Below are 12,914 nucleotides of genomic sequence, written 5' to 3'. Positions count from 1 at the left end.
GACCAAGTGGTAGAGGAGGGGAGACCACATTTGCTTTTGTTCTGTGGTTTCAGTGAATAATGTCTTACAAAGAGTCCAGTGAGACTAGACCTAAGGGGCAAGTTCATGGTCAAAGTAGACTCAGGGAATCTCAGACAGTTGTAGTGTTTCCAGTGGTCCAGAAATCTAAATTTAGTTCCTAGCTTAATCTTTCTGAATCTTATTTTCCTCAACTGTCAAGTGGAGATAATGAATTACCTATCTCCCAAGGTTGTTGCAAGGGCCAAGGAGGAGATGCAGGTGAACACTCAGCACAAAAGCATCATCTGATGGAGACTCTCGGCTCTAGGCCAACCCTTGGACCTCATTCCTCTTGCTTTAAAGCTCCAGCCGTGGGTGGGCTAGAGAGTTCAGGGGACAAATCCCCCTTTCCTGGAGACCCTTCACATAGCAGGGTAAGAAATAGAAACAGCATACACAGGCTCCCCCAAGTGCAGATCTTGGGGCCTGTGAGAGCCACACCCACTCTCATGGCCCCCTGCCTGGCCCCCTACATGCTGACCATCTCTGTAGCATGGGGATCATTTTCTTTGTCACTGCTCAGGGGCAGTCCTCTGATGTCTTGTGACCTCCAAGATCAAGGCTGAAGTCTGAGATATACGCACTGATTAAAGGCCTGGATTTGGAGATCAAATATTTGAATTTCATTCTCCATTAGATATGTGCCATTAGATAAGTCACATAAGCGCTCTGTGCCTCAGTTTCCTCATTTTAGAGTGGAGGTGGGTTTAATGGCCCTACCTCACAGAGCCGTTGTGGGAAGTAAGTGAGACAAGAGTGGAAAGCACCTGGCATGGTGCCTGGCATGTGGTAAATGCTTTGCAAACGTTGGTTACTACTATTGAGCCACTACCACTTTTATCTGAGGCTGACTGGCAGAGTGGCGGTGTTTGATTCAGTCCATCCTGGCTCAGAGTGTCCATCTTTATAGGTGAGGCCCCTCCTTTCCCCAGGAATACGGTCTGCTGGTATCTGCACATCCCCATCATAGTCCCAGTAGGAGGTCATCTTCAGCACCTCATGGGCAGCCAATTAATAGTGAAGTATCATGGGCATCTACCTTGGTCACCCATGGTTATTTAGCATTAGGGACCCAGCCTTCCCAGCCAGTGTTCTGGGTGGCTTCACACACAGATAAGCCTCACAGGGTACCTGTGGCTTCAGGTCTGGTCCTGGCCAGCTTCTGGGGAGCGAGGGCTGAGCTTTGTCAGAGTCAAACGCCTTTACCACTTCATGCCCAGCCTGTGGTCCCTTGCCTCTGTCTGCCCAAAGGGGCCCAGAATCCAGGCCACTTCATAGCTCCAGTGAGGGCTAGGTATTCCTTGCAGGCTGCAATAACAAACTGAAGAGCCATCCAGGTTCCTACCCAACTCCAGCCCAGAGGGGACCCCACCCACCATTCCAGAGGTCCTTGTCCCCACAGCCTTGGGAACAGGCCTGGACGTGTCAGCCACTTGGCTGACAAATGAGACTTCATGTGCAGAGCCCCCTGCCCCAAGTGAACACTGGATTGTGAGTTAGGAGACCTAAGTTCTAAACCTGGCATTCACATCATCAACCAGCTGTGTGACCTGGGGCAAGTCACTTACCTTCTCCAGGCTTTAGTTACCCCTTCATAAAAGGAGAAGCCTGGAGCAAATGATCTTTAAGGCCTCTTCCAACTCAGGTATAGGATTGTAGCATAATGCCAGGTACGTACATAGTAGGTGTTCAGGAAATGTTTATTTAGTAATTTAACTCTAAGAGTCAAGGCAAGATTCTGCAGGTCCCAACACCCACCTACTTCCTCACTGTGAGTTTTGCCTCTGCTATTAGCTAATTTGTGTCAAGTGTCAGCTCAGAGCCTGGCACATAATAGGTATTAAACCAATGTGAGTTGAGTCCACATATGCAGTAATTTACAGTAGCCCAGAGACTGAAGACAGAACTGACCGAACATCAGGGGTGGGTCCTGGGATCTCAGGGTGGCCACGCATTCCTCCTTGTTATAAGCTGTCTTCCCTTCTGGGCATGTGAAAGTCATTGCTTTGGGGCTTAGAGTACCCAGCAATCATCACTACTTCACTACTTCTTGTTCCCTGAGCAACGGAGGCCCTACTTTTGCTCACACTGTTCCGTCTGCCTATAGAACCTGTCAGGGCTGCGATTTACCCCGCTTACAGGCTAATAAGCTAGCCTGCTGTTGTTTCATGAATGTGGGCAGAAGACACGGTTTCCTGAGTCAGACTCAAAGGATTTACCATTCTTGGCACAGCACGCAGCGTGAGCATCATCCTTATGTCTCTTTCCCTTGTTCCCTAGTTACATGGGGGCAAAGCAGAGGGGTCCAGGTAGATGGGTTACCCATGCAGGAGCTTTATGTCACAGCTACAGAGCACTGAGCTTGGAGAACCCACCCCTGTCCCTTCCTACCCCCACCACTTTTATAGTAAGCAACAAGCAAGCCTGCTCTTTGGGAGATGTTCCCTTATCCCACAACGTTGCTGGCTGCAGAACACAACGATGAGAAGTGGTGGGAAAGCGAATGGGCGACCAGGGCTCTGCATTCTTAGCACACTCAGTGCTAAGAGCCAGAGCTGCTCAGGCCCCATGGTGGACTGCCTTGCCCAACAATGCCTAGCCCCGATCTCTGCTTGTCACAGTTCTATCCACTCTCCAGAGACACTTCAGTCTGAAAGCTTTCCCATCCCTCCCGTCACACATACTCTCCCTTTTGGATTTCCTTGCATCCACCTCTTTCTTTTGTGTCCACAGCTGTCCCTCCACTACCAGAAAAAGTGTGAACACTGTGAGGGCAGGAGCTTTTGCTCCTTATTCCTACATTCCACACCCCGATTGTTTGCATCCCGTAGGTGCTTAGGTCTTATTTGTTGAGTTGGAGGAATCAAGATCTTCTTGCATGCTTATGCTTTTGTAGAGTCTCCTGGGACTGCTGCTTGGCATGTCTTCAGGATTCCAGAGGCTAAAAATATCTCCCCAAAGCCACCCCATTTGCTTCCTTGTAAGGAGCTGGACTTAGCTGTGAGGTTGCAGGTTTGCGCCCACCAGGTGGCGCTCTACCCTTAAGTCTCCAGATGCCTTTTTTAGGCGACAGAGGGACTCTCTTTTCTCCGTCTAAATGTTTATTTGGTTAGGTCCCGGGCTCACAGAGGTAGTTTGTGTAGTATAACCCCGTCATCAGCCCAGCACCCAGATTCAGCCCCCAGGTGCCTGTCCTAGCTCCAGCCCTTCTCAAGATTGGCACCCTGAGGACATCGAGGATGTCTCGCCAGGGATTGATTGCTAAGGGATGCTGAGTTTAGAAAGGCCCCAGAACTGGGATCAGAAGACCTAGGTTTGAGTCTCTACACTGACCCTTGCCAGTTCTGTTTCTTTGGGCAAGTTATGTAACCTTTCTGGGTCCCTGTAACAGTAGCTGAGAATAAAATATGGGAAACTATATATAAGCACTTTGAATGTCACCTAGAGCCAGCCACACCTGGGCTCCTGTTTAAACTGTCACCCATCAGCTCTGTGAACATGGTCACCTTCCTTAACCCTCTGAGTCCTGGCTTCTCCACCAGCAAATGAGAGATAACATTGCCTAGAATATAGGGGCGCCTGGCTGGCTCAATCGGTAGAGCATGTAACCCTTGATCTTGGGGTGAGTTCAAGCCCCACCTTGGGCATAGAGCTTACTTAAAAAAAACAACAATGAAAAACAGTGCCTAGAGCATAGTAAGCATTTAATTAATAATGATCACATATGTATTATGTATCCCTAGACCCTAAAATAGTGCCCAGTGCCTAACAGTTGCTTAATACCCATTTGCTGAATGAAAGGCTTTCACAGATGAGGAAACTGGGGCACAAAGTGGTTATGTGCGCGTGCGCACACACACCCCAGGTCCCAGCACAAGGGAGTGGTGAAGCAGTGATGCATAGCCAGGCAGTCTGCCTCCACGGTTTGCAGCCTGAGTCCCAATACCATGCTATCTTACACAGATATGGATGTTATACATCACCTTTTATTCATTTAAAATAAGCGTTCAAGCTTTCTCAGGTCCCTGCAGGCGGGGCTGTGCAGCGAGAGGCATTAGTCCCCTGAGAAAACCACATATACTTTCTCCTACAAGGGGAGGGGGGCAGGCTGCTGGAAGAGAGACCTGCTCAGCCAGGCCAGGGGGCCAATGGCCACATCACATGACCAGGAGATGAGGGGCTAGTTCTGCAGGTCGGGTTGGCTGGGGGACTGAAGCATGCATGGTCCCCAGGTATGAGGGCCCTCTCATTTTCATTGCTGTTCCCACAGCCACTTGGTCATCCACTCTGTGGACATCTATTGAGTCTCCCCTGTGCCAGGCAGAGATGGTGACAGCCGGCACTTGCAATGTACCAGACTCAGAAGTACCGCAGAACTACTGGATGCTCCCAGACAGGGCCTAACGAGCCAGCAATCAACAGCCTGGGAGTCTGGACCCAAGGGAGGAGCATTTAAACTGGGCATTGAAGGATAAGTAGGAGTTTGCCAGCCAAGTGGGGTCTGGGAATGAAGGGCATTCTGAGCTTATTTGGGGGAATCTGAGAGTTTTGGTGGGGTTAGCATGCGGGGTAGGAGCATGGGTAAGGAAAGGAAGTGGAAAACAAGAAAAGTGAAAGTCAGTTGGAGCCAGTTTGTGAAATATGCCCGTAGAAGAGATAGAACTCTATCCTGTGGTCAATGAAGGAAGCAATGCAACACCAGGTCTGTGTTTTAGAGGTCTGTGTTTTAGAAAGATGTCACAGTGAACGAAGGTTGAATGGGATGAAGCGACAAGAGACACCAGCTGCAGTTACCAGCTTCATGGGCTTAACCTCTCTAGACCTCATTTCTCCTCCTCAGTAAAAGGAGGGAAATAATTCTCTCTCTGAGGCTGTCTTGAGGCTTACATGGGCATACATGTAAAGGACAGGGTAAAGCATCATTAGGTTCCATTAGAGGCTGTTTCGCCTAGTAGTTAAGGGCATGGTCTTTGCTGTCTCTTACTCTGGGCTTTGTGCCCTGGCCATGTTGGGTAGCACATTTTTAATCGAGGCAACACTGGATGGCAAGGACGTTGGAAAAATGAGGATGGACTGATAGGACTTGGCTTTGTGGTGTGTGCCAGGGGCAGTGGGGTCTCTGGTGGGGGACGGTCCCTTTCTCTGATGTCTGAGAGCCTTCGGACCAGAGAAGTGTGAGGTGGACATATTCCAGATGTCCAGGTGAGAATGGATGTCAGCTTAAGACTAGTGCTGCTCTCCTCCAGGACCAGGAAAAGGCCAGGAGGCCCGGGTGGACCCCAGGGCAGGAGAAAGTAGAAAGAAAGGGGCCCAGCGAGAGGCCGAGAGAACGCTCCAGAAGACAGCTTTCCCCTCCGAGCCAGGGAGGCAGGGGAGGCAGGGTGGCCCCAGATGTGCCAAACTTGGCCCGGGCGGCCAGAGCGGAAGGCCGGCGGTCGGACCGGAGGGGGCTGGTGGGGGGGGGGGGGCCCCCCGCCGCCCCCGGGGGGGGAAGGAAGCCGAGCTGGGAGTCTGGCGCCTGCAGGAAAGGGGGGCCGGAGTGGCGAGCGAGGCCCAAAAGAGATGGCAGAAAGCCGGGAAGAGCGAGTGGGGGTGGAGACAGGGAGGGGAAGCCAAAGGGCGGGTAGGAGTGGTGGAGACAGGGAGAGAGAAAGAGAGGAGGGCTGGAGGGTGGAGAGAGGGGAGGAAGGGTGGGGAGAAGCGGAGAGGAAGCGCGAAGGGGCCTCGGAGGGACGCGAGGAGGCCGCCGCGGGCGCAGCGGGCACGTCGGCCGGGCCACCCCCGCGAGCCGGGCGCCGCCATTCCGCTACTCGGGGCTCCGCCGCCGCCGCCGCCGCCGCGCCCGGGGGCCATGCTCCCGCCGCCCCCGCGCCAGCCCCCGCCCCAGGCGCGCGCGGTCCGCGGGGCGGTGCGCCTGCACAGGGCCTTCCTGCGCGGCCCGCTGGGCGTGCTGCGGCTGCTGCAGCTGCTGGCCGGCGCCGCCTTCTGGATCACCATCGCCACGAGCAGGTACCAGGGCCCCGTGCACTTCGCGCTCTTCGTGTCCGTGCTCTTCTGGCTGCTGACCCTGGGCCTCTACTTCCTCACGCTGCTGGGCAAGCACGAGCTGGTGCCCGTGCTGGGTTCGCGCTGGCTCGTGGTCAACGTGGCGCACGACCTGCTGGCGGCCGCGCTCTACGGCGCCGCGACGGGCATCATGATCGCGCAGACCCAGAGCCACAGCTACTGCAACCTCAAGGATTACCAGATGGCCTGCGCCTACCACGCCTTCTTGGCGGCCGCCGTCTGCGGAGGCCTCTGCCTCGGCCTCTACCTGCTCTCGGCCCTCTACGGCTGCTGCCGCCGCTACCAGGGGGAGCAGGAGGTGGCGTGAGCCGCCGCGCCGCGGGGCGGGGACCCTCCCGAGACCGGCGCCCCCGTCCTTCCTGCCGCCGCCGCCCCGCGCCCGTGCGCCCCGGCACCCACCCGTTGCCCTGCGCTCCCGCCCGCGCCCCGGCGCCCTGGCCGGCCGTTCCCGTCCGACAGCAGAGCCGCCGCCTAGCGTCCGGCCCGCCGCGCCGCCCGCGCCGGTTCCTGGGACCCGGGCAGGGCCGCCTCCGAGGAGCGGGCCCCCACACACCCTGGCTGTCCGAGGCGAAACCTCGCGCTTCCTCGCCCCCTTCCGTGCCGAGAGCTAGACGTGGACAGGCGCCGCGTAGATCCGGGGGAGGCTCCCAATTGGAACCAGCCTTCTGGCTGCGCCACTGCCCTCTCGCTCCCGCCCCGCTGTCGGAAGAGCACCCCTGTTCCCTGGCCCCTCTTTCAGCCTCGAGCGCTGTGAAGGGCAGTCTCGCAGCCGCGGGCAGAGCTGAGGACAGGCCTCCACTGGTCTCAGGATGAGCGAAGAGTTTTCGTTTCAGCTCGGGGTTGTGAGGGCATCCTGCGCAGTCGGCGCTCTGATTTGGGTGGGGCCCGTCTGCAAAGGTGAGGATGGATTGGAAAGGCCTGCGGGCTGCACCTTTGCACTTTTGGAGTCTTCTCTCGCCTCTGCCTGCTCCGCGTTTGTCCTCGGGGTTCCTGGAGGCCAGGCCCAAACGCACACTAGCTTCTCTGGTCTCACCTTCCCAGACTTCCTCTCACGGGCTTCTGCTCCACCACCCCCACCTCCCAATATCTTTTTGCATTAGGGATCCCACAGGACCCTAAAGGAGTGTCAAGGGGAGCCTCACCCCTTGCTCTTGGGAAAGCCAGAATAAGATTAGATCCCCGTTTCCGGTTTCCCATTAGAACCACCTTCCCATACTCCCAGTCCAGACTGTTTACATCAAAGCAGTGGGTGTCTCCGGGAACCCTAGCTCTGGGGCTACCCTCTAAAAGAGGGTTTCAATGCCAAATGGGTTTGTCAAGGTGCTATCTCGCTTTTTTGGAGATTCACGATGCTCATTAGCATATCAAAGACTCTCAGAAGTCCCGCTATAAAAGAAGCCCAAGTAATTTAGTTTACAGTGTTACCTGCCTCTGGACCTGGACCAATTAGATTTTGCCACCTAAGACTTCCAAGCATCCCTGTGCTGGCTTGGCTGTCATTCATTCCTAAGGGATCCAACCCATTGGCTATGGTATGATTGAAGATCTGGAGTGCTCCTTCTCTTTCCCAGGGAATTTCTCTAGCAGAGGGAGGGCTTGCCTCAGTGGGGGAGAAGATAGCTGTCCCTGCCAGGCCCGCAAGAGACGTGGGAATTGATGGGCCTGAATGTTCCTCTACATTGTTTGAAAAATGAAGTCAAGGTTATCCAGATGGCTTCCCAGTCAAAAGGAACATTGCCTATAAGAGATGCTGGCATTGACTGTGAGCAACTGGCAGGAGTGGGTCTCACTCAGCGAAGAGAGAAGAAAACTCCAAAGTTGGGATGAACAGCTGGCCCAGCCTCTGTAAGGTGAGGTGCTTCTTGACTTTCTGGAGGGGGTCATAGGCCTTTGAATAAAAAACACAGAGCCCCCTTTGCTGAAAGGTAAGGGGCTTTTATTCAGGGAGCAAGTGGGAGGGGTGACCACCACAATGCCCAAAGGCTTGTACCAGTGCAGCCTTTTTTCTACATCCTGCAAAGGTCTGCTCTTGGAAAAAGCTCAGCCCTGTCTGGATTAGAAACTAGAATAAGGGGAGGCCAGAATGTGTTTTGGGGAGCGTGTTTTTAAAGCTTAGGTAGAGAGGGTGAGGCTTTTCTGTTGTAGCTATGAAGACCTGGGAGCGGCACAGTGCGGAGCATGGAGGCGTTTATGCGGGGCACTGCTTGGAGCACTTAGACATATTTCTTTCATTCTTTCGGCCCTACTGAGGTGAGTTGTGTTCTTGTTCCCTAGGAGGCAGAGGAGTGACAGAGAGGTTAAGTCCCTTGTCCAGAGCCTCCCAGACGGTGTGATGGGTAGAGCTAGGGTCTGGACTCTGGCAGTTTGGCCTCCTCAAGACAGGGCTGTACTCTCTAGAGTAGGGGGTCAATACATGTTAGAGATGGGTCATGTGGCTACTTTAAAAACAATCGTGGTAAAACATACATAGCATAAAATTGACCATGCGACCATTTTAAAGGTCTGCACCTTTGCACTTTTGGTGCACGGTTTGGTGGCCTTAGGTAGGGTCACAGTGTTGTGCAACTATCACCACTGCCGGGCTCCAGAACATTTTTCATCTTGCAAGACTGAAACTCTGTATCCGTGACAACTGTGGTTATTTTTGTTGTTGTTGCTACTGTTACTTTCTCTCCTTCGGGAAATCCTAGAACACTGAGCCCTTCACTGTCTCATTTAGGCTGGAGTCCTGCCGCCTTCCTCCAGGCAGGACACCTGTTCTCTCAGCCCTCACCGCTCGTGCCGGCCCGAGCGTGTGGCTGGCCTTGGCCGGGATACTTGGAGGTGCCTCGGATGGCCCGTGACTTTGGTTCTTCTGTTGCAGGTTTGCATGTTGCTGAGACCACAGAGATTCCCGTAGCGGTTCGGCCGACCTCTCCCAGGGCTCGCTTCCCTTGGCAGGGGACGCCATTCTGGGCTGGGCCAGCAGAGGGCTGCAGAGTGGGGAGAGTGGACGACCTCTGCCCGGCAGCTTCCCTTCAACATTGTCCAGGGGAAGATCCAAGATGCGTGAAGATTCATTTTACCGTCACACAAGAGAAATTCCGATTCTCCCTGTGCTGTGACTTGGGCCCAAGATTCCAGACACATGGAACTGAGCTGTGCACCTCCGTGCCCTAAACAATGGGTTTTAGCTACAGCTTTTGTTCCTTTTCTCTTTTTTCAGATCACCATTGAAGTTGCATGCTCAGCTCAGAACCAGACCCCCAGCTCATGGTGCTCTGTCTGTGGTCAGGTGACCTTACTCAGGAGTAGACGTCTCCTTGGCCTTCCTGGTACCTTATCCATGCAGATGTGCCTGAAACATTCCAGAGCTCACTGGCTCTTCTAAATGTGCCTTCCTGCTTGGCCTCCAGCTGCTTCTCCAGATGTGAGAAGGACATGTAAAATAGCCCCCACACCCATTCCCTCCTCCCCCTGAGACCCTGTACCATAGGAATGGCCACCTGACCTGGCCCAGAATTTTTGAATACTGGAGCCAGCCTCCTTGGCCTCCCTCATTAGACTCCAGGACTCAGTCCAGCTTGAGACCACTGTGGACTCCTACCAGCCCAAAAGTCTAGGACCACTTGCGGATCCAAGAGAGGATTTTTCCACTGTTCTACAAAGGCCAAAAGAGAGGGTGGCAGTGGGAGGGGTGTGGGCCAGTAGCGAGAGGGGACCGATGTGCCTCATTTAATAGTTTAGTGGTGGTTACTAATTTGCTTTTTGGAATAAAGTTTGGTTTGTCTGATGTTGGTGTGTATGTCTTCTCTCCTGGCCCCCTGCGGTAAGCCTATGTACTGCGTCTCCCAGCCTCTCTCCAGCCTCTTCTGATTTCCTTCTGGGAGGGGAAGAAAAATGAGTTCACAGGTTTTCAGTGCATTAGGGCAGGACACAGGAAGCAGAGGGAAGAAAACTGCCTGTGTCTGCCCCTGACAAAAGCTGGTGGGAATTGCAGAGGCTCCTAGCCCAGCTCTCAATGACTCCTCTGTTTTTGGAAGCTCCACTCCCTGATGGGCAGGCACAGAATGACTATGGTTATGGAGCCAAAGGGTCCTGTTCTAGTCTGACTTCCTTACTTTGCAGAAAGGGAAATGAGCCCCAGGGAGGAGTGGCGCCTTGCCTGGTGCCACAGAGCTGAGTGGAGGTTGAGTGGGGTGTCCTGGGGCTCAGGCTCTGATGCAGACCATAGCACCTCCTCTGGTATTGCCTCTTGGACACACCCCACCTGGTTTCCCCAGATTCCAGCTACAGCCTGACGAATAGGTGCTTTGGAAAGAGCAGGAAAGCAGAGTTAGCAGGCTTCCTTGCCAGTTCCTCCCTCCTGTGGCCCAAACCTCAACTCTGCAGCCAGAACATAGGATTCTACGGGCAGATCTCAGAACTCACTTAGAACAGCTCCAGGCAGGGATCGGATGCTGGGTGTGTTGCACACCCACTATCTTCCAAATCACCCTCCCCGGCACGATAAACACACACACACCCTCTTCATGGTTTGGATTTCCAGGGTGGAGGAAAATGCCAAGGACAACCCCTTATTCCCCTCTTCCCTCTGTGTCTATTCATGAATTTTGCACAAAATAAAAAGTGGCCTCCCTTTATGCAAAGGCTGGTTAGCCTCCTGCTGTTGTAGCTCTGTGGAGAATTTTGCAACTGAAAATATGTTCCTACTTGCATGACCTTTTTTGATCCAGTTAACAGTCTTAATAGTTGGCATTGTCACGCCCATTTAATAGGGGAAATAGAGCCTCAGAGAGGAGAAGGGCCTTGTCCGTGGTCACACAGCTGGCTACCGGCAGGACTGGGACTGGAAGGCAGATGTTCTCTCACTCACCTTAGCAGCTGGTAAGTCCCTGTGGTCCTCTGGCAGGCTCTGAGGTTTAGGTGGAGTTTGGTTTTCATTCCTGCAGATCAGGTGTTCAGGCCTGGTCTAATCTGACATTTCCTGTTTAATGCTGGGGGCACTTTGAAATAAGACACGGCTCTTCAGGGATATAATTGAGTCTGGGGAATCTGAAGGATTTGTTCATTTATGTCTATTAGTTTTCCTGCTTCTCTAAGGATGGGAGTGGGGTGGTCAGGGGTGAGAATAAGTTAATAAACCGACATTTTTGCAGGGATAAAAGGGAAGAGGGATGTGAGAGAGAAAGGTCTGGTTAGCTCTGTTTATTCATGTTTGTATTGTCTCATTTGTTACAGTAGTTATTTGTTAAATAAAATACCTATATATATCCATTAAAATATAATAACAATATATGCCCATTAAAAATTAAACTGTACAGAAGGGTACAAACTAAAAAGAGAAGCCATTCAATCATCCTAATCTCAAATGCTAGAGATAAACCATTGTTAACTATTAACTCTCCCCACCTTTTTTCTAAGGGTTTTATTTATTCATTTGAGAGGGAGAGAGAGCATGAACTGGGGGGAGAGGGAGAGGAAGAAGCAGACTACTCGCTGAGCAGGGAGCCAGATGTGGGGCTCCGTCCCAGGACCTGGAGATCATGACCTGAGCTGAAGGCAGACGCTTAACCAACTGAGCCACCCAGGTGCACCTTAAATCTACTCTAATTTTTATAACTAATCGAACATACATAGACACGTGTGTGTGCGTGTGCACACACACGCACACACACATATATACATCTGACTCTTTTACAACTTGCTTTTTAAAATTAATGCTAATATAGTTCTAACCCTTTCTAAATGTCCATATAAATAGTCGGGGACTACCAGAATTTTGTGTACTTTCTGGAACGTTTATAACTTTCCCACATTGGTTAACTTTGTCACTCCCTTGGCTGCTTCCTGTAGAAATCTTAGTAAAACCCATGAAATGGGGTGGGTTCTTTTTTGCAGATGAGTAAATAGAGGCTTAGGAGGGGTAGTGAAGTGACTCACCAGGTCTGTGTCAAGAGTAGCAGGGCGCGGAGGGAGCACTGGGGTGGCTGTATTCCACCTCATAGCCAGGGACTGGTGGGGGCAGCTGAAAAGAAGTGAGGAGGGCCCGAGGCTCTCTGTGTCCTGTAAGGCAAGGGAGAGGTACGCTGAGGTAGCCAGAACCCAAAGGAGAGCCCCTGACATAGCCAGCAGAAGGGTACAGACCACCCACAGCAACTTCAGGCTGTGGAAATCCCAGTCAGGCTCCTAATCAGAAAGCCCTTTCGCCCTCCCTGTTCCATGACCCCATTCCTTTGGAACTGGATGGCTATTTGGGATCTTGCTGGCACCAGGGCTGTGACATTCTTTCCTCAACACTGAGGTGAGGGCAAGCTCCCAGAGGCAGTGCGTCCGCAGGTTCCTCTCCATCTCCCAGAGGTGGGATGCGCGTTCTCCTTGCTGCCATCTCCAGGGGTCCTGAAGGGGGCGCTCTGATGCCCCAGTTGTAAAGCATTTCCGAGTCAGGTTTGGCAAGAGGGGAGAAAGGGAACTATATGAAGTGTCTGCGCTGAGTCAAGAACAAGTCGGATGTTATATAACATCACTTGTCATCCTCACAAGCCCATGAAGTATTAAATGCCCCCATTTGCTAGTCGTGGAGACAGGTCAGGAGGGTAAACTGATTTCCCCAGGTCACTTAACGTGACAGAAACAAGATTCAAACTCAAGTGTGTGCTCCCATGCCTTGCGGTTTCCGAGGACTTCCCAGCCAAAGACCCCACCGAGAGCTATGCTGGGTTTTCTAATAGCTGTGTTTTGAGCTAAGGCAGGAAGGAAAGACTGTAAAGAAAGTGATATCATTACAAATCTGAATTATGTCAGCTACT

The 12,914-nt window shown here is 52.7% G+C and overlaps 1 protein-coding gene across 4 annotated transcripts; it reads left to right on the top strand.

Annotated features, from left to right (window-relative positions):
- The first annotated feature begins 5,562 nt into the window (after positions 1-5,562).
- On the top strand, positions 5,563-9,898 carry MARVELD1 (MARVEL domain containing 1). Of its 4 annotated transcripts, XM_073904362.1 has the most exons (3): positions 5,563-7,976; positions 8,272-8,376; positions 8,990-9,898. In XM_073904362.1, the coding sequence occupies exon 1, from the start codon at positions 5,912-5,914 to the stop codon at positions 6,431-6,433; it is 522 nt and encodes a 173-aa protein (XP_073760463.1). In that variant the 5' UTR covers positions 5,563-5,911; the 3' UTR covers positions 6,434-7,976; positions 8,272-8,376; positions 8,990-9,898. The 4 variants fall into 4 exon arrangements, with proteins under 4 accessions (XP_073760463.1, XP_073760464.1, XP_025736777.1 ...); XM_073904363.1 differs by lacking the exon at positions 8,272-8,376 and having other exon boundaries at positions 5,563-7,023; positions 9,332-9,898; XM_025880992.2 differs by lacking the exon at positions 8,272-8,376 and having other exon boundaries at positions 9,332-9,898.
- The last annotated feature ends 3,016 nt before the right edge of the window (positions 9,899-12,914 follow it).

Source organism: Callorhinus ursinus, unplaced genomic scaffold, assembly GCF_003265705.2.
Source record: "Callorhinus ursinus isolate GAN/ISIS: 27379988/994484 unplaced genomic scaffold, GSC_fseal_2.0 scaffold20, whole genome shotgun sequence".
Taxonomy (NCBI): Eukaryota; Metazoa; Chordata; class Mammalia; order Carnivora; family Otariidae; genus Callorhinus; species Callorhinus ursinus.
This window is presented reverse-complemented; position numbering and strand designations above follow the sequence as displayed.

What these genes read in the sequence shown, in the direction of transcription:
- MARVELD1 (XM_073904363.1), top strand. Translation starts at nt 5,912, where the DNA reads ATGCTCCCGCCGCCCCCGCGCCAGCCCCCGCCCCAGGCGCGCGCGGTC.